At 45.6% G+C, this 23,843-nt stretch overlaps 1 protein-coding gene across 2 annotated transcripts; it reads left to right on the top strand.

Annotated features, from left to right (window-relative positions):
* Nucleotides 1-1,286: 1,286 nt before the first annotated feature.
* Nucleotides 1,287-22,046, top strand: RGS10 (regulator of G protein signaling 10). 2 transcript variants are annotated; one of them, XM_036385910.1, is made up of 6 exons: nucleotides 1,315-1,389; nucleotides 2,184-2,384; nucleotides 6,815-6,933; nucleotides 8,304-8,390; nucleotides 15,273-15,416; nucleotides 18,746-22,046. In XM_036385910.1, the coding sequence occupies exons 2-6, from the start codon at nucleotides 2,366-2,368 to the stop codon at nucleotides 18,890-18,892; spliced, it is 516 nt and encodes a 171-aa protein (XP_036241803.1). In that variant the 5' UTR covers nucleotides 1,315-1,389; nucleotides 2,184-2,365; the 3' UTR covers nucleotides 18,893-22,046. The 2 variants fall into 2 exon arrangements, with proteins under 2 accessions (XP_036241802.1, XP_036241803.1); XM_036385909.2 differs by lacking the exon at nucleotides 2,184-2,384 and having other exon boundaries at nucleotides 1,287-1,389.
* Nucleotides 22,047-23,843: the final 1,797 nt, after the last annotated feature.

Genomic DNA, 23,843 nt, shown 5'->3' with positions numbered 1-23,843 from the left:
GCTTGCCCTCTCCCAGCTGTGGCTCCCGGGCCCTGCTGCTGCCAGGGTGTTACACCCTGCTCTTCTGATGCTTGCACGGAATTTCCACTGGTGTCCCAAATGTTGTGCCTGTCTCACACATCTGCCTGGAAACACCATGTGCAGCTGCTGAGCAGTTCCCTCAGCAGAACAGCAAACTTTCATATTTTTTTAATCCACCCCAAAAGCCAAGAAGTCTTTACCAGCTAACACAGCCTTTGGCCCCGGTGCTGAAGGCAGAGGTCCAGAGGGTGCAGGCCAAATCCCTTCAGCTGGAAGGTATTGTGCTGTTGTTTATTTTGGAAGCACAGATGCAATTGATTCTTGTGTTCAGTCTTCTGGTGTCACCAGTTCCCAGGAATGAGATCTTGGCCTTGTGCATATAAGTGGAAAATATCCATAATTTTCAGTGAGATGGGGACCACATCCAAGTTCCCTCTGTGAACGGAGCTTCTTAGCAATGTGTTACTGTGCGTTCAGGATGGGATTTGGCTGAGGTGGAAATAAAACAACTGTTGACTTGTCTGCTAGCAGTGGTTTCTGTGATTTTTTTTGTGTATTGGTGATATTTCCAGTGGGATTTAAGCGCTCCCATTGCCTCCCACTACTGTTTTGCTGAGGTAATTGTCTGTTTGATGGCTCACAGCTTTGTCAGAATTGCACAAACTTCTCACATGCTGGATTTTTGAACAAGTATGTTGGTAAAAACATTATTTCTGAAAGTGAAAGTATGTTTGTTAATATTGTAATTGCGCTTTTCTGTTCAGAAATAATTGTCCTTTGAAGTGTTGGACGAGCAAAGGAGTCACTCCAACACAAAAAGCTTGGTGTGTCTGTTCTGGCAAGACAGGACACAATTTCATCAAGGTGCCCATCTTGGGGAAGTGTTTTTGCTTCTTGCACCTGCTCCAAGGTGGCTAAAGCAAGGACAGGAGGATGGCTGGTGGCTAAAGCCGGGCGAGGACAGGGACGCTGCTGTCCCGTGTCCCCGAGCACGATGACAGGAGCAGTTCTGGTCGAGGAGCAGGAGCCTGGAGCCGGGCACAGTTAGAGGCGGGATGGATGAGCAGGGTGCGGGCGCACGGCGATAACATCGGCGCTGTGGGAGCGGGGGCGGCGTGGCTCGGGCAGGGCAGGGGGAGGCTGAGGAGGGGGCGAATCCCCGGCGCTGCCACGTTGCACGGGAGGTCCCCGGGCTCCGCGGGCTCGGCGGGGCCGGGCAGGTGCGGGGCTGGCGCCGCTCCCCGGGCGGGGCGGGGCGGCCCGGGGCGGGGCAGCGCGGCCGCCCTCGGGCTCGGCAGCGGGGCCGAGCGGCGCCCGGGATGTTCAACCGGGCCGTGAGCCGGCTCAGCAGGAAGCGACCGCCCTCAGGTAACGGGGACGGGGCAGCGACCCCCGGGCGAGCCCGCGGCCGCTCCCGCCGGGGCAGCGCCGGGCCGGGCTGCGCTGCGCTCCGGGCCGGGTGAAGCGCGGGGCTCACGGCGGTCCCAGGGCCCCGCCGGAGCTCGGGGCCGCGGCCGGGGCTGCTCGGCGGCCGCTCTGCCCTCAGCGAGGCCGCGGGGCCGCGGGGGATGCGCGGCCGGGGCGCTTCCCGCGGAGCAGCGCGGAAGGGGAACTGGGCTCGGCCGGGCTTGTGCCGCCGCAGCCGAGCCTCAGTCGGAGCTGCCGCTTTTACCGGGGCCGAGGCTACAGCCCGGGACATCAGAGCGTGCTTGTTCCAACTCCAAATTGACTTTGAGGAGTTTGCCTGTGAGGGTTCAAGCTGGAATGGGGATTTCCAGGCAGTAATAATGTAGAACAGCGCGGATCCCTCTGTAGACAGGCGCTGTGACGCGGTTGGGTGTTTTGTATCCCCGATGCTCCGAGTCTGTCGATTCCGAGGGGTGATGTCTGACATCTGTCACTGCTGGGACATTTGGGGCAACAGTTGCAATCTCCAAATCCTAGAAAATAACGCTGTGTTTTATGGTGTGCAGGAAGAAGTTGCAATCTTTCTAAGAAAAGCCAAATGAGATCTTTGTCTAGAGTTGTTTGGGTTTTCTGGGTTTTTTTGGGTCGGGTTTTTTTTTTTTTTGGGGGGGGGGGAGGTGGGGAGGGGGTATTTTAAAGGCTGTATGTCTGGTGAACACTTCCAGAGATGCTACAAAAGAGGAACGTCCCTTTAGTTTCCTTCCTTATAGTTAAAAGTGGAATCCAGTAGCCATCTGTTGCTAGAGACAGTCAAAAGAGGATGTTGAAGCTCGTGCTCTGAACACCCCACGCGTGAGAGGACAGCTCTGCTGTAGCAAAAAGGTCTAAAATTCAGCTGCTGCTAGGAAAAAACTGTTGTGCGAGGATTCATCCGCTGATGCTTGGATACATGGAAAGTAAGGGAATTTTCCCTTTTCAGCTGCTTGCTAATGAAGTTTCCCACTGCTTCATACCTTGGATTTATTAATTCCAGACTGGTGATTGTTGCTGGGTAGGCATTCTGGTGACTGTAGGACAAGACAAGGTATTCAGGGTGCTTTTAAAGTAATAATAAAGGCTCATGGCTTGCAGATTTATGATGCAGGTGGATGAGGGGAGGACTGGTCAGAAGTTCTTCGAAAAGAGATGGAAGCAGCTTTTCCTGTTGTACATCCATGCTTAAATGTGGAGTGAGGAATGTGCTGCTTGCATGGTGCTTTTGTCATTGTGAGTGTTTGTGTGGCTGCTGTTTGTTAGGGGGCGTGCAGAAGGGGTGTGTGGGCAGGAGATGGGCAGAACAGGCGGCTGGGAAGGGATGTGATCAGCAGGACTCTGTGGAGGGTGTGTGGGTCTGTGCTGCTCGATATGGGGCCACAAAGGCCGCGGTATCAACAGCTGGAGAGTGGCAGCAGCCTGGGAAAGGGCTGCAGTGGGCAGTGCTTTGGGAGGCAGGGTGATCAGCGTGGCTAACTCAATTAGCCGTGTCTGAATCGCTCCGTTTGATGGGTTCCCGCAGGTCTTTGCTCTTCGTGCTCGTCAGAAACAAGGGCCAGGACTGTGAGTTCTGACCTGCAAAGTTGTATGTATTGTGTTGATACCTCCTGGGATTTTAGTCCAAGTTCCTGTTTGGAGGATGCAAATATTTGGCATTTTTTGATAGCACTCTTCAGCTGATAATTATGGCATTCTTAGCGCTGCACTTACCGTTGTGCCGCACACAAAGAACCTTTATCTGCAGCCCGCTGCTGCAGTGCCATTGTGTGATGGGAAGGCAGCTTCTGCGAGCTTTCCCTCTAAAATAATGCTCCAGATAATGCAACTGCCTGAGCATGGAGTGCTCTGAAGAGTGGTGCTGTTAAAAGAAGCACTCAATCATTTGCTGCGTTGGTAGGAGCATCTGGCTGCTCCCCGCACGCCGTGCGAACCGTGGTGGCTCTGAAGCACATTTCCAACTCAGTGGAAAGTTTGCTTCAGCAGAAACTCTTACAACTGTGTGTGTGCCTCTCTGCTGTGCGTGCCTTGCCGCCTTTCTCTGCCTCTTGCTTCCTAACCCATGCAAAAGGCAGCAGGCTCTGCTCTGAAATTTAATTAGCGTGTGATAATGTAATAAATGAACTGTAATGTAAGAAATGTAGTTGGTTTATTTATCATCTGATGCATATTCTGTGTGTTGCTTTGACAGAAATATTGGTGGGAGAACTGCCATTTTGTAGTGCCCTTTGTGATGCACAAAATTATCTCCCAGTTTTTAGTAACAGCAAATGTCTGCCTTCCTCATTTAAATGATCATACAAATGTATGTACATTTGGGTTCTTGTTATTCAATGGGATCAAACTTGCTGTTTCCAAGGCTATATTACTGAACTTTGTCAGCAGATGATTTTAACAGGAGAAAGTTGTCTTTTTATAAATATCAGAGATAAATAGGTGTCAGAAGGATCATTCATGTAACTACACTGCTGTATTTCCTCCTCAAATGAATTTTTTCAGACTCATTAATTTGCACTTCAGTGAAAGTATCATTTTTAAGGTAATTTACTAATAGAGATAGATTTGGGGATCAGCTTCTGGGGTCATTTTTGGGGAAAACCTCTTTCCTGTCTTTAAAAAAAATCTGAAAATCGCATATTAAATCTGCTGCATGAAACCAGCATGTGGAGTGGGAAGTTATGATCCTGACTGAAGGGATGTCAGGTCATTTTTGTATTAGAATAAATGCTGGTGATGGCATATTTAATGGGATATAGTAAAAATACCCAGAAGCTTTAATAGCCTCATAAAATTTCAGGGTGTTTCCTACTGTCATGTGCAGCCTATTTATGTTTGTGTTGAAGGGGAATGTTGATGTTTTGTGGCGGCTGCAGAGGAACGCTGGACATGGGGATTAATGGGGCTCAGCCTGGTGACCCCAGCTTGGGTGAGCAGTGCTGGGAGCTGTGGGCTGGGCTGAGCTGGGATTGCACCTCTGGTGGCACCCAGAGCTTCCCAGCACCTGAGACACCCCTCAGCCTCTGCTCTGGGGACATCAGTGAGGCCAGGGATAAATGGAATAAATGAGGCAAGGGGTAAATGGAAGGGTTGCAATGGACAGACAACCCTTGTCTCTGTACCACTGGTATTCTTTGGGTTCTGGGGAGCTGGTTAAGTGAGGAAATAAACTGGGTGACAGTGTTCTGTACAGGGCTCAGCAGAATGGACACCAGGACAATCATGTAGGTTCTCCCTTCGGAACCAAATTCTGGTTTTGAAGTTAAGGCTATAGGAGGAGAATACAGGGAAAAGGGGAGTAGAGGGAGTAGGGTTTGGAGGCTGACAAGGAGGAGAGAACATGAATGGAGGGGTAGAGTTGGGCTGTGCTGGGTGGGCTGGAAGTGAGAGGAAAGTGGGGAAAATGATGATCAGGGAGGCTAGAGAATGGCCAGCAGTAAAATGGGAGATCAGTCAAAGCTGCAGAAGAAAAGCAGATTGAGTTATCCTCAGTTTCTGGAAGGACTTATTCTGGCCTTTGCCCACCAGAATTTTTTTTTAGGTTTTCAACAGCCTGGGTCTGCATTGGCTCATTGAAACACCTGCTTTTCTAAGTAACCATTAGTGTCCACTTCAGATTTGGCTGGAAAAGAAACACTGGAAATCAAATGTTGCCCCTTTCTGTTGTGTGGTTAGCTCAGAGGGGGAATGGCCTGGCTCTGCAGCCACCAGCAGCTGCACACCCAGGGCTGCCATCCCTCTCCCAGGTGAGCGTGAACACAACAGCACATCCCAGCTCCTCACAGGGCTTTGTGCTCTGCTGCAACACACTCGGCCATTCCCACTCAAATCTCACAGATTTTACTGAGATTACATGCCCAAATACTTTGAGTCAGGTTTCTAAAACAAATTTTTCAAGTGCTAATCAAGAACCACATCCTTTTGCACGAAGGGGGGCAAACTGAGGCGGTGTTAGCTCGCTGTGCTCCTGTCACATGGGGAGGCTGCAGCTGTGGTTTGGAGACAATCCTTAGGCTCTGGCTCCTGATCTTTAAGATAGCAGAGTTTTTAAAACAAAATCCCCTCCCTATCAAGGCAGAAGAGATGTTCATTCATTTAGAGCAGTTGGTGAAACAAGCAGACTCCACAGGTGCCTACCAAGCAAAGCTCAGGAGCCTCTGCTGTCATGCCAATATTCTGTAGGGCTTTAACCTCGGTTTTATTTCCAATCACCAGCTGGAAAGGGCATCTGCTAGTGTGTATTTAAATACAAAAAGATATATTTGTGTATTTCTGCATAGAGAGTTTTTTGAGATACTTAGTGAGGATTCGTTTCATGGTGAAAGAAGTGTTTTTAAAAGCAGAGCTTAAGCAGATCCAGATCCAGATTTCCAGTAAGTTGGAAAGGTAGGGAGAAATGAAGGGGTTATAAATAGAAGCTCTACTGGTTGCAGTAAGAGTTTTGTGCATCTCTCCAGTGCACAGTGACCTGAAGTGCAGCTCTTATCCTTCTGACTTCCCTCCTGTGTTCCCAGGGCATTTTGTGTGTGAGAGGAGAGGAGGCTGAGCACTTTATGCCTGTGTTAGAGTTTTTCAGATGAGCAATAGCATTCCTGGAGTTTTTCCAAATAATGGGTTTTCTGAAGGGTTTTTTGCCATCACCAGCCTCGAATAAAATGCACTTGTTCCTGGGATAGAGAAAATAGGAATTTTATTCCATACTTCTTGTCTGTGAGAAGGCTGGCAGGCAGATCAGGTATGGGAACAGTCCATTACACCTTATAAAAGGAGAATTGCAGGGCTTGGAAACAGTAAAATCACCCTCTTGCCCAAAACCAGGCTGACTCAGCTGGAGTGATGCTCTTCTGCTGGGTGTCTTTCCTCCCATTGGGCTGGATTAATATCTTGGACCGGTTCTCCTGCTAAACAAACCATTATTTTTCTTTGCTTTTACCGAGCATCCAACTCCCAGTGATGATTCTCTTATTAAAAATAAATTTCACATGTGTGACTGGCCAGAAGTTCCTCTAGAGAAGCCAACATTGTTGACAGTGCCAGAGCAAAATATGGACATTGGTGTGGTCATTGTGCTCCCCAGGCAGGAGGTGCCTGGGCCCCTATAAAGCAGTGACAGTGCCTCCTTGCATGCTCATGAATTATGTGGCTGTAAGGAATCTTTGCCTCCTTACTAGAATTCAAGTGTCTGCATGTGTGTGTGTGTGTGTTCATTTTCAGTTTTATGTGTTTTTTTAAATGTGTTTCCTTTAAAGAGAGCAGCTGAAATCAGGAGTGCAGGGGGAAATGGGGGAGACATCCACGTGGCTGATACTTGCCTTTTTCTAAAGAAGATGCTGTTTTGTCCATTTTATTTTTTTTCCAGAGATAAATGATGGTGAGGGCCACCCAAGCAGCAGCCACCAAGCCTTGAAAGGAACCTCGAAATGGGCCACGTCACTGGAGAACCTCCTCGAGGACCCGGAGGGAGTCAAACGCTTTAGGGTCGATATATTAAATATGGATAAAGCAAAATTCAGGGTTTAAAGCAGAATGAGCCTCAGCATGAAGGGGGCAGCTGTGCCAGCACTGTGAGCAGAGGCACACATCCCTCTAGAGCTGGAGCTGTGCCAATGGCAGAGCTTCTGAGGTGCCTCCTTTTGCCCCCTGCCACTGCAGCCTGGGCTCAAAAGGCACCAGCAAGGCTTTTGGCTGCACCTTCCTAATGGGATCTGTCCTCTCTTGCAAGGAATAGCAAGTTGGATAAACTGCAGTCCCTGGGCCACTGATCCCTCCTGCCAGGCATTATTTGTCACTGAGATCCTGGGCTCTCACTTCTCACCCGTTGTCCTTAAGCCATGGGTTCCCAGGAGCAATCTGATGACTCTGTGGCTCTTGCTCTGTGTTTAGCAGCTCTACTGAAAATATTCCCTTTCAGTTTACTACAAAGTGTGGGCTGGTGCAGCTCAAAATGGCTTGAAGTTTAATTAGGTGAGGGTGGTGAGTTGGTGTTTCAAGGCCTTCTTGCCATGTTAGATGTAAGAATAGGAACTGCCTACTTCAAAGTGCTTTTGCCATACTGTACTGATAAAATGCACTGGGATAAAATGGTTTCCTGCCAGACTGGTTTGAAAAAGTGAGGTAAACAAGAATAACAAAATCCCGATTTTAAATTCTTTAAAAAAAAGTAATCTTGGTGCTGTTTAATTCCGGGTATTACTTAATCTCTATTTTCTAACACTTGAAAGAGAAAACTGATGATCTCAGAGCTATAAAAGTTTCAGTCATTATATTTCATAAATAAATTTAATGTACATTTTCTCCCCTCCCTCACTTTTGGAGGAATGTGCTGTGTTTAAACAGCACAGTGAGCACAGCTACATCCTCTGCTTCAGTTTGTTTAAGTGAATTTATTGCCACTGATGATCCCCTTTAGAAATACTGTTATTTGTAGAGATTTTACTCATTACAGAAGTCAGAAATGTGCTGCATGAGAATCCCAAGTGATTTGTGACTCTCATTAAAATGGTTCATTTTACTCACCTGGGAATGAATTAATCTCTTTTTGGATTTCCCTTTGAGCAGTGGCTGTAAAAGTGCTCGAGTTATTTAAGGGAGGCTGAAGAAGCTGTTCCTGTTAGTTACTGATATGGTCTGAGATTAGATGGAGCCCATCCTCCTCCTGGAATGTGCTTTCAAAGAGCAGAATATCACAGTGTTCCATAGCAGCCCTGCAGATGCACAAATGCTTCTGTCACACTGGGCTGGGCAACCCCGTGGTAAAGTTAATTGTAGGCAGCTTCTGGTGCTAACAGGGAAAAACAGCTGAGAAATTGGATCCTAACCTTTGTGGCTTTGTTTTTTCTCTTTCCTAGGAATTTTTAAAGAAAGAATTTAGTGAAGAAAACGTTTTGTTCTGGTTAGCGTGTGAAGAATTTAAGAAAACACAGGGAAAAAAGCAGGTATGTTTCCTAAATAAATTCTGCTTGTCAACAAAGTTTACTTAGCAGAGCTGGAGCTAAAACAAGTCTGTTGCATAATGTGCTTTGCATGAATGCAAATAAATATATTTGAAGAAATTGCATAAAATCATCCTGGTGGAATTTTTTGGAAACACAGCCATTTCTATTTCAAATCAAAACAAATTGCTGAAATTGTCAAGTTTCCCATGTTTTGAAAACTGAACTTTTTGTAGTTTCTAGGGAGTAGCAAAAGTTCTATTAATTCAGTGATGTTGCATCACCTTGTTTGCAAATATAAAGATATTTCATTGAGAACTTTTTTCGAGCACAGCAGCTATTAGCTGGAAATTTACACCAGTGTGCTATCTTAGTGCAACATAAAAATAACAAATGGCCCTAACAAAAATATTTTACAGCACCAAACTGAAACATTTTGCCTTATCAAATTGCAAGTTACAAAACATAAGGGGTCTGTTTAAACTTTTTTACTTAAATATTTATCCAAATTGGTGTATATCTGTAGAGTCTTTTCATTTTGATGACAGCTCTACCTTTCTAGTAGGAATTATTCTATTGGAAAATTTTTCAACAAGGCACCTTCAGTAAGTTTTTTTCCCACTGCCTGGATCCTGGCTTACATTTAGATCCATCAGGAGCACAGGATCCACTTTCACATTTAGACTTTGAAGCCCATAGAGTCAGGCCTAAAATATGTACTGTGTTTTGTTTGCTCATTTCTCAAAATGTTTTTCGTGCCTGTTTTTTTGTTTGTTTGTTGTTTTTTGAGAAATTTCATATTTTTCTGCTCTTTAAGAGCTCATTCTGTGAGTATGAAATTAAAGAGTATCAAAACTCCAAGTACCTTTGTCCTTGAGAGTCAGACTCCTAAAGCTCTTTTTTTTTGAAATCCCACTGTTATGCTTTTTTACCTGAGTGTAGCTCTTGTTGCCAAAGGGCACATTTGGCACCATGAAGAGGTGAGAGTGGGAAAATGCCCTTAGACCTCTTCCAAGTGAATCACAGAATGACTGGGTTGGAAGAGACCTCCAAGATCATCGAGTCCAACCCATCCCCAACAGCTCAACTCAACCCTGGCACCCAGTGCCACATCCAGGCTTTGTCAAACACACCCAGGCATGGGGACTCCAGCACCTCCCTGGGCAGCCATTCCAGAACTTTATCACCCTTTCTGTGAAAAACTTTTTCCTGCTATCCAACCTGTGTTTCCCTTGAGGCTGTGTGCTCTGGTTGTGTCAGTGCTGCTGGAGAAAGAGCCCAGCCCCAGCTGAGCACAGGCACCTTTCAGGAGCTGTGAGAGCGATGAGGGCAGCCCTGAGTCTCCTTTCCTGCAGGCTGAGCACCCCCAGCTCCCTCAGGGGCTCCTCACAGGGTTTGTGTTCCCAGCCCCTCTGGATGTGCTCAGTGTCCCAGGGTCCTTCCCAAGCTGAGGGCCCAGGGCTGGGCACAGCACTCCAGGTGTGACCCCAGCAGTGCCCAGGGCAGGGCAGAGTGACCTCCCTGCTCCTCTGGCCACACCATTCCTGAGCCAGGCCAGGAGCCTTTGGCCTCCTTGGCCCCCAGGGCACTGCTGGGCTCCTGTCCAGCTGTCTGTCCACCAGAGCCCCCAGGTCCCTTTGTGCCTGGGCACTGTCCAGCCACACCATCCCAGCCCAGAGCACTGCAGGGGCTATTGTGGCCAAAATGCAGGACTGGGCACTTGGATTTATTAAACTTCATCCTGTTAGACTCTGCCCATCCATCCAACCCTTCCAGGGCTCCCTGCAGAGCCCTCCTGCCTTCCGACAGATGGGCACAGCTCCCAGCTCAGTGTCATCTGCAAAGTTACTAATGAAATTCATTAATTTTATTTATTTTATTCATGAAATTTACTGATGAGAGACTCAATCCCCCCATCCATGTCACCAATAAAGATATTGAACAGAGCTGGCCCCAGCACAGGGCCCTGAGGGACACCCCTGGTGCCTGGCCCCAGCTGGATGCAGCACCATCCCCACCCCTCTCTGTCCCATCCAGGCAGTTCTGAGCCCAGCACAGAGTGCTCCTGTCCCAGCCCTGGGCTGCAGCTTTCCCAGGAGTGTGCTGTGGGATTGTATGTGCTTGGAGGAACATCAGGAATGCCCAGGAACAGGAATCAGATAGGAGAGATGGGCTAGGAGAGGTGCTAAGAAGTGCAGGTGTAAGAGGGCTGTGTCCAGACTGCAGATTCCTCTCTTAAGGTCAGTCAAATATTGTCAGCTTAAACAGTTTCCCAGCAGATTTTCAACAACAAAAAATTTCCCTGTCTTTTCAAACAATGTATTTTGGGTAGGGGAGTCTACTTTCTGTAAATATCCTGTGTTTTGCACTGAAAGAAAATTCCCCTCAAAACAATTTTGCTGGGTTTAGCTGTGAGTATTTTTTGGGTGTTGATAAATCCATAAAAATACAACAAAACTATTTTTTTTTTTTGCAAGAAGAGGAAAATGTTTAATTTGTCTGTGAACTTTGTGACATTTAGTAATTCCAATTTTGTGTATTCAGCTGCTTCCCTCTCTCATTAAGGTCCAGGAATACAGAAAGTCTTGAGGAAAGAACAACCAGTCAGTCAACTTTTCTGTAAGGTCCCACGCTTTCAGTGGGATAATAATCATATTTTCCCTTGCTAAATAATTTCCATATTTCTAGCTGATTTAGGATTGCTAATTTAGGATGCCAGTAGAGAAAATGTTAAAGTGAGATGTACAGGGATAGGAACTTGGTGAATCCTTCAATGAATTGCCAAATGCATGGACAGAGATTTAACTAGGTTCTATTTAGGTTAATTATCCAGTACCAGTCATTCCATAGTGTGGTCAGCCTGGAGTCTGGGGTTGCCCAAATTATTATAACTAAAGCCTGAATAAATGTGCTTTAGAATGACACAGACTTACAGTAAATTTTTGTAGCTACTGCTTATGGTTGGCTTTGTTTAGATAATTTACAAAGCTAGGAAAAGCACTAAAAATAGAAATCTTTCCAGTGTTTATGGTAGCATGAAGCGTGGATTTTTCTTCTGGAAGTGACTCTTGCAGAAGTCCCTTTTCATCTCTCCATTGTGCACACAGCATTCTAAAAACAGTCTTTGAGTTGTTTTGTAGCTCACTTCTCCTTAAAACTGGTTTCCCAGAGAGATGAGCTCACAGGCACTGAGGCTCTTGGTCAGATGAAGCTGATATCAATTGAACCCAGATTGGAGGCAGTCCAGGGGAGGCCACGGAGATGCTCCAAGGGCTGAAGCAGCTCTGCTCCTCTGCTCTGGAGCCAGGCTGGGACAGCTGGGGGTGGGCAAGAGGAGGCTCCAGGGAGACTTTCCAGAGCCTAAAGGGGCTTGAGGAGAGCTGGAGAGGGGACTTTGGACACAGGAATGGAGTGACAGGACAGGGGAATGGCTTCAAACTGACATAGGGCAAGTTTAGATGAGGTACAAGGAGGAAATTCTTTAATGTGAGGATGGTGACACACTGGAACTGGTTTCCCAGAGGGGTGATCAGTGCCCCATCCTTGGAAATGTTCAGTGCTAGGCTGGATGGGGCTCTGAGCAATCTGATCTAGTTGGGGATGTCCCCTGTCCCTGCAGGAGGCTGGAAGTAACTGAGTAATTTCAAAAAGTAATTTCAAACTTACTTTATTTCAAAATTACTTTAAAGTTATTTCAAACCCAAACCATTCCATGATTCTATGAATGGGATTTGCCCCCCCCCTATTTTTAAAGGATGAGATAAACTTTTCATCACTGGAGGTGAGAGCTCTGGCCTGGAGTTCTACTTGGTCAGTCTAAGCTTTTCCAAAGGTCAGCACATGAGCAGTGGGTTCAGCATCCCTTGTGCCAGGGATATTTCTTGTTATCCTTTCTGTGCCAGCCTGGGCAGTGTTTGGGTTTGTACAGGCTGCTGCTCCATCAGAGTGGATTAGTCAGGGAGCAGGGGAGATCTTTGGCAGCAGGCAGAGTCCGTTGCTGCTCTAGGCAGGTTTAAGGTGGGTTCAGCTCCCCTTTTTCTAACAGGAAGGTACAAAGTTCCCCCTCAGCTCAGGACACATCTCTGTAACTCAAAAAAAAAAAAAAGGGATATTCCTTTAAAATTGTAGTTAAAATACAGATTTAATGTTTGGTGAAGCTTGAGAAAGCAAAAGTCCACTCATAGCAGTGAGTTCTGCTGCCACCCTTGTGTTAGGGCATGAATTTAATTACTGAAATGGGAGTGGTGAGGATAAGGGAATAAAATTTAACTTTAAATATTTTGTTTGAGTTAGTCATATGTTGTTGCATTTGTGACTGTTAATGAAATAAACAACATGTCAGTCGTGCTGCTTCCCAGGGTTTAAATGTTTCTCCTCTTGCAGCCCAGCTTCAAAAATAAATTACAGATTGTAATAAATAAAAATAAATTACAGATTGTAATAAATGCTTCCAACAACAGGGAATATTTTCAGCTATTGCTAAAACCCACCAAAATGTCCTTCTTGAAGTTCTGTGTAGTGAATGATTCCAGAACAAAGTCCTGTACATTCAGGGGTTTCTCCTGTTGCTTCCCATGTGGAATGCAGCAAGGGTTTAGCAGGGCTGGGTGATGCTGCATAGCTGCAGAGTGCTGGAGCCTGGTCTGGTGAGCATCTGGGGCTCCCTTCACCTCGTTTGGGAGCCACACATGCTTGGGAGCTGAGCTTGACCTTAGGAAAGGAAGTGGGGAGGAATATCAGATGCACTGGAAATAGCGAGGGGGGTGCTCTAGGCAGAGCTTCATAGTCCAAATGGGAATCTGGCAGGGACACTGGGGAGAGCACACGGATGGAACTGGGGACTGCCAGCAATCCTTTAATAACCACCTGTGAACAAGAGCCCAGTTTGAGAGTTGCTCCATTTCCAGAGTCCCCTGAGCTGAGGCTTCAGTCTCAGGCTGCTGCAGAGCAGAGAATGTCACCGAGTGAACAGGGACAATCTCTGCCTCCTCCACCTGAACCTGGCTCTGCCTGAGTGACATTTGGGGGGTGTATGAGCACACTGCCAGCTTTAACTGTTCTTTCTTTTTAAAGCAAATTATAAGCTGTAGTTAATCAGCTGCTGTGCTGCTGAAGCACAGAGCAGTTCTATTTGCAGCAGAACCTGTAACCTTCAGCTGAGCATTTCCAAATTTCCCCACTGCTGTAAAGCCAGGTCCTCTGTGTCTCTGCAATGGCCTCCTCTCCCTGCCACAGCTCTTTCACTTCCTTTCTTTGTTATTCTTCCTCACAAAATCCAAAGAGCCTCCCTGTTTGAGCAGCCTCCCACACAGTCCTGTTGTTCCTCTCCATGCTCTTTAAACTTCCTCACAGTTACTTCTAGTTTTGTGTTCCCTCTCAAGCCTCTCTCTGCTCTTTCTCTGTAGTGCCCAGCTTGCCCCTGTGGCCTTGGGCAAGGAGCTACATCTGCCTTGATTAGCCAGCAGCAAAGAACATCCTGGCAGTTCAAGCAGAGCAGAGAACTTCTGACTGCAGCTTTTCCCTTGGTGCTTGTGCTGCTTTCCCTCTCCTTTTCTTTTCTCCTGCTGATTTTCCATTGACTCAGCAGGAGGGTAATTTTTTTCTCAGTCCTTTGCCCCTCTCTCAATATGGTTGAGCTTGGACAGCAGGTTCAGAAGTCATTTGTGTGAGACTGGCAATACAATTGCTCATGCAATAATAGCTGGAGGCCCCTTTGCTGTGCCCTCATTAGGACATTAACTTTGCCACTTGTAGCAGCCACACCTTTGATCCCTTGTATTAATTGGTCGTTTAGAACAGAAGTGGCTGACCCAGTCCTCCCTGAGCTGTGAAACAAGTTGGAAATTGTTAAAAACAGTTTATTGTGACCTAATACACTTGACACGTAATGTTCTACCCACCAGATGAATAAAGAGTTTTAAAAAGGAATTCTAGAGCATGGGTGTCCCCTTCAGCCGTGAGAAAGCCCCAACTCTTTAGGCCTCCTGAATGCTCAAGCACATGCAGCTTTTCTTCTAATTACCCCTGAGTGTAAATGTGCCTCAGCTGTAAAACATGGAAGTAATTCTGAGACTCCTTCATGGGCAGGATTTAAATGCTTCCTTCTTCAAGCCCCATCCCCATCAAAGGCACATCCCTTTGGCTGCTGTGGAGCTGTGGTTGCTCATTAGGGGCACCCTGGGGACCCTGGTGAGTGCCCAGGGCTCAGATGGCCCAGAGCAGCAGCTGCTGCTGCTGGCTCTCAGCATGCAGAATTCACATTGCAGCAGGGGCTGGGCTCTTGCCTGGCTTGGTTCTCTTCTCCCTCTCTGGCTTCCTCTCATCCAACCATCTGTTAAGGGGCCTTTCCTTGAACTTCAGGGGATTGTGGCCACTCACTGCTTTGAAGATGCTGGTGGGGTCAAGATGTTGTTGCTGTTACTGGTTAGACAAGGGAAGAGCTCTGAAATAGGGTAAATGCCAACAAACAGCTTTAGGCAGGTCAGGCCCTTATTTATCAACTCAGAGGCTATTGAGAGTCTTATCTTTGCCAATTAGCCAAGCTGTTGGTGTTTTCTTAATTTGTTTTCCTCACTCTATTTTCCCTTGTAGCAAGTTTTCCTGCCTCTGGGTTTCTTGCCCATACTGATGACCTGTTAGGAAAACTGTTTGTCTCAAAAGCAAAGACAAGGTGTAGCTGATGATGCTGAGCAGTTTTACAGTGGCTGCTGAGATTCAAGCATCCCAACCTGCTGAATTCTGGCAGCTTTCACTGATCCCAGTGTAGCTTTTGGTCTGCAGGGGTGTTCCTCTTCCAGTACAAGTGAACATAACACAAGTGAGATAAACCTGATGCAGAGAACATTCCCACAGCAAATAACTCTTTAAATAAATGTCCTTTTGCAGATGCAGGAAAAAGCTAAAGAGATTTACATGACTTTCCTGTCCAGCAAAGCTTCCTCCCAGGTCAATGTTGAAGGGCAGTCCCGTCTGAGTGAGACCATCCTGGAGACGCCTCACCCTCTCATGTTCCAGAAGCTCCAGGACCAGGTACAGTTATTTATTTCAGTAACACAGTTTTATTCTGGTATTTTTGTCTGGTTTTAGTGAGCTCTGCTTTCTAGCCATGATTGAACAGGTAAGCACAGAGCTGGGTTGTCAGGTTGGGGATATTAATGCAGCTGCTCTGAGATATTCCAGGTTCTTGGCCCCATCTCACTACAACCAATTAATTAAGAGATTCAATAAAATCACTCTAATTCCAGCTCAGGACTTTCCTGGAAAACTGGCTGGAGTTTTCTCCAGGGTTCCTGCGTGGGTAGCTTGAGAATCACCCTGACTAGCTCAGTGCCTTTGTTTTCCTGTGTATTCACTTGCTCTGAGTCATTGCTGATGTTTGTTTCTGTAGTTGCCCCTGGTTTCCTTGAGAGCTCAAATTTCTTCATTTTACTTTGCTTTGGTATTTATCTTGATATGAATGTAGCACAGTTTTCTAAAAACCCTCCTCTTGTGCAACATGCAAGACTTAGAGGAATTGGTTTCTGCTTTGCCTTTCTCTAAAGAACCTGGGAGGTCTGGTACAAATTAGAAATTTTGCAGGCATGTCTTTAGGTGGTAAATTTTCTTGATATTCAGCTGATTTCAAAGCATAAGTTATGAAGTGAGTCATTCTTATCTGCAGCTTTCCAGCACTTGCAGTACTATTTTTAATTCCTGTACCATCCTCAGGACTACCTGTATTTTCCATTATTTGGCTCTTTCCTTTTGTGGAGAAACAGCTCAGTGATTTAAACAGTGTTTTCAGCCCATTTGAATCAGGTGTTGAATACACTGGCTGGGGCACTTGGAGGGGGTCTGAGGAGCAAAGGTTCTGCTGTTTTTCAGGCAGATTCCAAGACATTAGCAGTGGAAATACCTGAAATCCTATTTCAATGTGAAGAAAAAGAGTTTTTAACGGAAAAAGTTCTGACCTGGGTAAAGGGAAGGACATATTCTGGTAGATCTAAGCACTACAGTTCAGGGTGAGTGGAGTTGGAGAGAGTGCTGGAGTTAAAATATTTGCTATTTTATAAATGACATGCACATGGAGAGCCAAGGATCAGTAATACCTGAACTGGAAACATACTGGGCTAGTGATAGAGGAATCCCTGCAGTGTGGGAAGAAAATCTGTGAGCTTTTCAAAACACATGCAGAGCATTTATGGGTCATTGCAAGTTTCCAGTGCTTGAAGCTACTGTTTATTGCTGTTAGATAATGGCTCAGAAGAGTTATGGTCTTCTCCAGTTTTCAATCCTTATAAAGTTATGGGAGTGGTGTAATTTGCTCTCTGAAGAGCAGAGTTGAGCACTGCTGGCACTGTGGGTCTGGAGGAGAAAAAGGCAGAGCTGGAAGGCCACAGCCTGCTGTACAGCAGTGCTGGTAACAGGAGCTTCATTCTGCAGAGAGCTCCTGGTTTAACTGGGGACACTGCTGGGGTTGGCTGCTGCCCATGGGGTGCCCCCAGGCCATTTGTTTGTGCTGGATGGAGTGGGGTGAGAGTGGTTCACAGAAACCCACGTGCTCCAGAATGCCTGTGGGGTAAATGTTCCTGCTCCACAAAGGCAGGGAGGGGGAAAGGAGGGTTCTGCTTTGGCACATGATTGTGAACTCTGCTCTGTGTATTTGGCTGGCCAGACTGCAGAAGATCTTCATCTTCAATGCTCTTTCTCTCTGGGAGATGCTTTAAGTGATACCAGGAACAAGAGGGGTCTAAGTTCCTATTTTTTTTTTCCCTTGAGCTGGTTGGATAAATTTAATTATATTGTAGTTAGCCAGTGCCAGGAGGGATAATTTGGCTTTGCTTAACTCAGGAAGAGTTCAGACCCTGAAGATCAGGCTCTACACAGAGTGGGTGTTTTGGGATTTTTTTCACATTCCAATATGTATCTTAAAGAATAATATTTCCACAGTTTTAGACAATAGCTTAAATATTTAAATATGTAAACAAACACTGGTTGGTAAAATCCAGTAAATTACTGGTTAGTAATTTACTTGTAAGGGAGCTATTTCAGCAAATGCACAGACAAGAACAGTCAGATTTTAGGTGTTTGCCTGCATCTGTCCAGGTTCCTCGAGGATGTGAAATGAAAAAGCAGTTTGAGATTGTTTTTTTTTTACTCCTAGCAAAGAGTTGTGTTAGCTGATTGTACTATCAGTTAGAAGTGAGGCCTGTAAAGGCAAAGCTGAGTTATCCACACATGGAGTAGCCACATCTGCAGGTGAGAACCCAGGAATTTGTCTTGGAAATTCAGTTATTCTGAGTATCAAAAAAAAATCTGTCCTGAACCATGACTCAGAGAGGCTCCACCAGTGAAATAATAGACTGAGGGTGAGGCTGGCTTTGGTTTTGCCTCAATTACAGTTTTGAAGTTTACTTTTTTCCATTCCCCTCTGTTTCAACACCAAGCAAAATATAGTCCTGACCTTGACACCTGAACAGATTCCAGGCTCCTCTCCCATCCCTTTTGTTTTCAGAAAACTCCAAAAGAGTTGTAGGTTTGGTTTTTTTGTCTGCAGGATATTGGGTATAAATAGAAGAGCAGAAGTGATGCTGAGGGATGAGCCTGAACTCAAGCCCTGGGAGAGAAAAGCTGTACTTGAGGCTGACTTTGTGTTTCCATGCTGGCTGTGAGAAGCTCTTGGCCTGGTGAAAAGTGTATTTACACAAATTTAATCCACCAGCAATTTAAACCCACATTTTAACTGGCAAAGCACATCTGTACCAGGTCAGCTCTTTGTGGCAGGTTCCTGCAACATTTCTCATCTGGCCTGAGACCACCCTTGGCATTTTGTCTAACAAGGGTGGGAAGATTGGTGAAGGTTTAAGGAATATTGGCTAAACCAGTTGTTTCAGTGTTTGTGTAAATTACTCAGAGGCTTTCCTTAGTTATCCAGTGCTCTGCATGAGTTACTCTGCAGCACTCAGGAGTCACTGCAGCAGAAAGGTGCACAGAAGGCACCTCTCTCTCCTTCTTCAGAGCTCTGCTTTGTCCCTCTGAGTGCCTTCCAGACACCTGCAGGGGGATCTGAGCATCTCCTCCCTGACCCAGGCATGGCACCTCTCACCTTCAGTATCAGGTGTGCAAAGTTGGCTATTGTGAAAAGTGTACTTTGATTTTTAAACTAATGTGGATGTTACAGCCAGGCAATGACCATGGAACCAACATTGTTTGCTACAGGCTGCCCCTTGGAGAGCTGCAAGTGTATTTTTTTAAAATGTAATGCTCTAGTACAGACAGAACATTGTACAGACAGTACATTGGAATTAAAGCATCCTTCTCATTGAAAATCTCATTTTACTGAGCTCATTTGCTTTGTATTCTTTCCCCTCTCTTCCCAGATATTCAACCTCATGAAGTATGACAGCTACAGCCGCTTCCTGAAGTCAGACATCTTCCTAAACCAGAAGAAGAGTGAGGAGCAAGAGGAGAACTCCCCAGAGGCTCAGACTGCAGCTAAAAGAGCATCCAGAATTTACAACACATGAGACACAATGGATCTCCTCAAGAGAGGCCATACAATAAGGAAATTACACTCAGGAACAGTCTAGGTTCATAGCAGTTGCATTTAGGGCTTGGAAAGCTCAGAACCTTTTTAGGAGATACTTACCTTCTTAATTGCTTGAATGACTAATTGTTTTTGCATGATAGCTATTAACCAGGCACCCATGGAAGGACTGTTCCCCAGCTAAAAGGCTGAGGTATTCCTCCCTAGCATGAATTGCCTTTCATACTTCACAAGTTAAAATGCTTTCAATTCTTTTATTTTCCTTTGTGAGGCATCTTGGTGATGAGAAATGGGAGATAGCGTGGTTGGGTTTTTATTTTTTGCCTTGTAATTTTTATTTGGGACTAGCTTTTACATCCTGAACTGCTGGGAGAAGCAGCTGAGGAGAACATTTCACATTAGTTTGTGGGTGAGTCATTCACAGCAAATTTAATCATAAAGGGACAGCATCTTTCAGGGTTAAGCTCAGTAGAATCCAATCCCTTCCTGTGTGACTTTGTTCTTTCAGGGTGATGTCTGTTTTGCTTTGCCTTTATTGCTGAATCAAAACACTTCCCTAGTCATGATTTTCATTTTTATATCTCCTAAATTTCCCCTTTTTTTTTGCAGTAGACAATCACCTTCTTCAGAGGATGGGATAACCTCTACTCCCTTGGGCACAAAGGCTCTAAAAGAGGCAGAATCTCTGAAGAACTCCTAACTGCCATTAGGAAATGTGACAGCAAATGAGTAAATCTCCCTCTCAGGGCACACTGGTCTCAGCAAAGCTTGGCTTTGTCCCTCACACCAGTGTGACATCAGGTGCTGCTATCAGGAAGCATCTGGTCTCTCCCAGGTCTCCTGACCAGTCCTGCTCTGGGCACCAACAGTGCTTTGGCCAAGGACCAACACACCAAATCTGCTTTTGTTTTACTCTTTTTTTTTTTTTTTTCCCGCTAAAATCACCCTGCAGATTTTTTTTTGCCCCACTCAAATATTTCAGGGTTTCCTAATTGTGATTTTGGAGAGCTGCAGTGGAACAGGGAGTTGGGTTTGGGGTTCACCCACTCAGATCAAGCTCAAGAACAAGGAGAGTTTATTTCTGCCCTGTGCAATCAAAGGTTGGTGGAAAAAGACCAATTCCCATTCCCAATGAACATTCCATGCTGTCCTGGGAATGTGTCAGCACTGCAAAGCACATTTTGGCATAGAGTTTTTCATGTGTTCATGTATTTTTTGATTAATTCACTGCAGTTGTTACTAAATTGCAGTTTAAGCTGGGAAAGTGTATTAGCTACTTGCTCTATTTACAAGCTTCACAGCTGTAGTCTGGCTGTTTCCCACTCTCTCATTATTTACTCTTCCATTTTTTGCACTGCTTGTCTTGAACTTTTGTTTATGTGCTGGCTAACCTAAATGCACAGTTGGCTTTTGAACATTTTGTACTTATTTTTTTTTTTGTCAGAAAGGCCAGATATGTTTCATACATTGCTGTCACAATCAATGTTTAAAAATCTAAGTCTAGTTTGTAATTTTTGAGAATGCAGACTCACTTGGTAGACTTGAGTATTTCTTTTAACTCTGAGCCACTCTTGCAGGTATTGTGTAAGGAAAATTGTTTCCATGGGCTTTTCCCTAGTTAAAAGTGGGGATGGAAGTTCTGATTCTTCCCCTAGAGCTCCATGCCCTGTTCATTTTTAGGAAATCAAAAGAAGAGGTCAGTGCCTCCATAATATGCATGTTGTAAGGTGTAATTCTTATGCACTGAGTTAATGTTCTTTTTATGCTCTTGAAAGATTTAATGGTGAAGTCTCATTACTTCAGGCACTTTCAGTGGTATTTGACCTCATGCTTAAGCTGTATTTCAATGTTTTACTGAATAAGAATGAACTAAACATGTGCATGATTTTTTTTTTTCCCCTCTGCTGAGGCCTTGGAAATGGGACCATCCAGTTCTGGACTTGCCAACTATTTGTAATCTCAGGATTGCCTCTTTTGAAAATCCACTGTAAAAACAAAACTCCTAATGCCTGCCACAGCAGAGGGCAGAACTTCTGATAGCATTGAAGCCCTTGGGAGTGGGCAGCTCAACCAGTTTAGGACTAGGGATTTGTATTCTCCCAGTGTTTGCTGCATTAATCTTAGTGATACTGAAAAATTCAGCATGGGGACATTCATGGGAAAGATGCAGAACGAGCTCTTACCACATTCATCACATGGATGCACAGTAGATTCATTTTTAATCATATTGATTTTAAAAATGCATGAGCAAGGCAGGAGAGTCTTTGTCATGTTTTAAAAGGGTAATAATAGAAAACAAAACCAGGAGCCTTATGAACAAAGGTGGGGTGTTAAAGAGAGACAATAAGTTTGTAGCTGCTTATGAACAATACTTCCTTGGCAATATGTTCCCTTTCAGGTACTGTCTTTGCTTGCTCAGAGCAAATGCCCCACATGAGTAGACACAAAGGTGCTTTACACTACCCCAGGATGAAAGTTACTGAAATGGAAATGGATCTTTTAGCAGCATCTCTAAATCCTATCATGTTTATTTCAATACCTATTATGTTTCTAACCTAAGGTACCTTAACCCACAAAATTCTTAACCTTTGAGTTGCTCTTTTACCTCAGAGGTAAAAAGTTGATTGCACCATTCTTGTTGTGGTGCCTGGGTTTGTTTGATTTCTCTACAACACCCACAAGTAGACTTGCAATGTGCAGAAAGCAAAGATGTTTTTCCTATTCATTAGATTATCTGTATTTTTCACTAAAAGGGCAATCAAATTAAACCCATGCAAGCAGATGTCTGTAATTGCAATTTGTGTATATGTGGGGAAAATTGGTATTACTACAACCTTGCTCCACGTGGCACAGAACAAATCCCACAGACAGAAAAAGAACTGTTTCCCTGGGAGTAAATCCTTATTCCAGGAACTGTAAATATTGCATCCAACCTCAGGCTGTAAGTGGGTGCTCAGAGTTGCTTCATGTAGAGATTAAAGATAGGATCTACTCCCTCTCATAGAACTTACACTGAAGGTATGAGCGCACAAAACAAGCAAGAGAAGTTTCATGCCTGATTGCATGCCTTAAACTCTACCCTATTTTGTGTTTCTCAGCTAAAAAAATAAAAAATATTCTACAAATACACCAAATCTATGTGCTGACAGGTGTTTTATGTTCTGAGCAGAGTTTGGGTTGAGATGGCTTCATGTCCCATGATGTTCCCATGTTCAGCTCTCACAGTTTACACTCTGCCCTCGTGTGTGGGGTTTTTTTTTTCTTGGAAGAAGGAATGGCACAGTGGGGCTCACTTCTGCCTGGGCTCTGAACAAATTGCAGTGAGTCAGGGGAAGGTGGACAAGGGAAGATGCTTCTTGTGCCTGCTCCATCTCCATTTCTTTTGTTCCTGCTGCGTTTCTTTCATTGCACTGGTGTGGAGAAAGAGAGTTTGAAAAATCAGAGTGGGGGGGGAGAGAAAAAGATTTTAATGTTCCTGTCTGGATAGCGGTTTGGAACGTGCTTGGTTTTTTACTGAAAATTCAGACATTTTAAGTGGGCTAAAAACTATTTATGTCGGTGATGCAGAGAGGTCCTGTATAATTGTGTGACTGATCCAAAGATGAAAAGTGGTATAAACTCCCTTTTATAAATTGTTTATAACTCTTTCCATCCTAAAGCAGGGCAGCAAGTCCTACAAAGGGGGGATGCATTTTTTGGCCCAATGTCCCCCCTGACAAACCAGAAGCCCTGTTTACATGACAGCGATGATTTCCCCGTGCCAGAGGCAGTTCCTCTTGTTTGCATCCAGCACAGCTCATGTCCCAGGGCTCTTGGCAAAGCCGCGGTGCAAAGTGAGCTGTGGGGCATCCTTTATCCCATCCTTTATCCCGAGGATTTCTGGGACTTTGCTGTGCTGCCACGCAGCTGCAGCCGCGGTTCCGATGGCTCCCGTCTGGCTGCAATTAAGGGAAAGATGCTTCTCATCAGGGCTCTTCTGTCCTCACCGATCCTGCGCAAATCCACGGCAGCCAGCAGTTCAAAAGTGCCCCATTCCCATTCCGAGGGGCTTGGGAAGAAGCCGGGAAAGCGGCTCCTGGCAGGAGGAACGGGAGCATTGCCAACATTAGCAGCACCCTCTCCTGGCTCTCGGCTGAATAACTGGCAGGGATTCGGGGCTTGGAAAGAGACTCCCAGCAGGGGAAGGTCTCAAGCTGCTTGTTCCTCAAATGCAGCGCACTTGGTGACCTTTCTGTCAGCAGGAAATGCAGCTCAGAGACAGCAAAACTCTGCTGAAGTGGCTCTGCCTGTCAGCTGATGCTGCTCTGATCAAAACTTGGGGGGATCCCCGTGCACTAAGATTAAAATTGCTCTGAAAGTTGGCATTGTAGAGCAGATAACACTCTGATAACGTGCTTTGTGACACAAACCTTCACCCCTGCTGCTCCTGCTGTGTGCTGTGCCCAGCTGAGCCCCCAAAGTCAGGACATTTCCTGCAGGAAGCAGTGACCAGGATGCTGACAGCTCTTACCCCTGTTCCTGCCACACTCTGATGCCTTGAGAAGGCTGCCCTAGAACAGAGACTGAACTGAGCTAAAGAATAAAGTAGGGATTTGTTAAAAGGTCTCCCTGGATCCGCCTTGGACAGCACAAGAGCCCAGACAAGATGAACCAAAATGGTCCCAAAATGCACAACTGGTCACAGGGTCTCTCACTTTTATCAGTTCTGCTCCATTTGCATCTTGCAGTTCATTGTCCCATTCCAGCTTTAGCCCATGCAGTCCCACCCTGCTTGTTTTTCTCTCTCCAGCCCACGGGGTTTGTGCTCTTGGGCTGAGATTGGGATCATTTGTCCTTGGTGCCCAGCTGGAGCAGGAATTGTTTTGTCTCCCTGCTCTGTGCACAGAGCTCAGCATCCCCTGATGTGAACCCAGACCCACACACTAAAGCAG

This window comes from Molothrus ater, chromosome 8, assembly GCF_012460135.2.
Source record: "Molothrus ater isolate BHLD 08-10-18 breed brown headed cowbird chromosome 8, BPBGC_Mater_1.1, whole genome shotgun sequence".
Classification (NCBI taxonomy): domain Eukaryota; kingdom Metazoa; phylum Chordata; class Aves; order Passeriformes; family Icteridae; genus Molothrus; species Molothrus ater.
The sequence above is the reverse complement of the archived record's forward strand: the minus strand, read 5'-3'. Positions and strand labels throughout refer to the sequence as shown.

Excerpts from the sequence above, each read along its gene's own strand:
- RGS10 (XM_036385909.2), top strand. The coding sequence starts at position 1,341 with ATGTTCAACCGGGCCGTGAGCCGGCTCAGCAGGAAGCGACCGCCCTCA. Across the intron at positions 6,934-8,303 it reads AGGGAGTCAAACGCTTTAGG|GAATTTTTAAAGAAAGAATT; the intron begins GTCGATATATTA and ends TCTCTTTCCTAG. Across the intron at positions 15,417-18,745 it reads TCCAGAAGCTCCAGGACCAG|ATATTCAACCTCATGAAGTA; the intron begins GTACAGTTATTT and ends CTCTCTTCCCAG.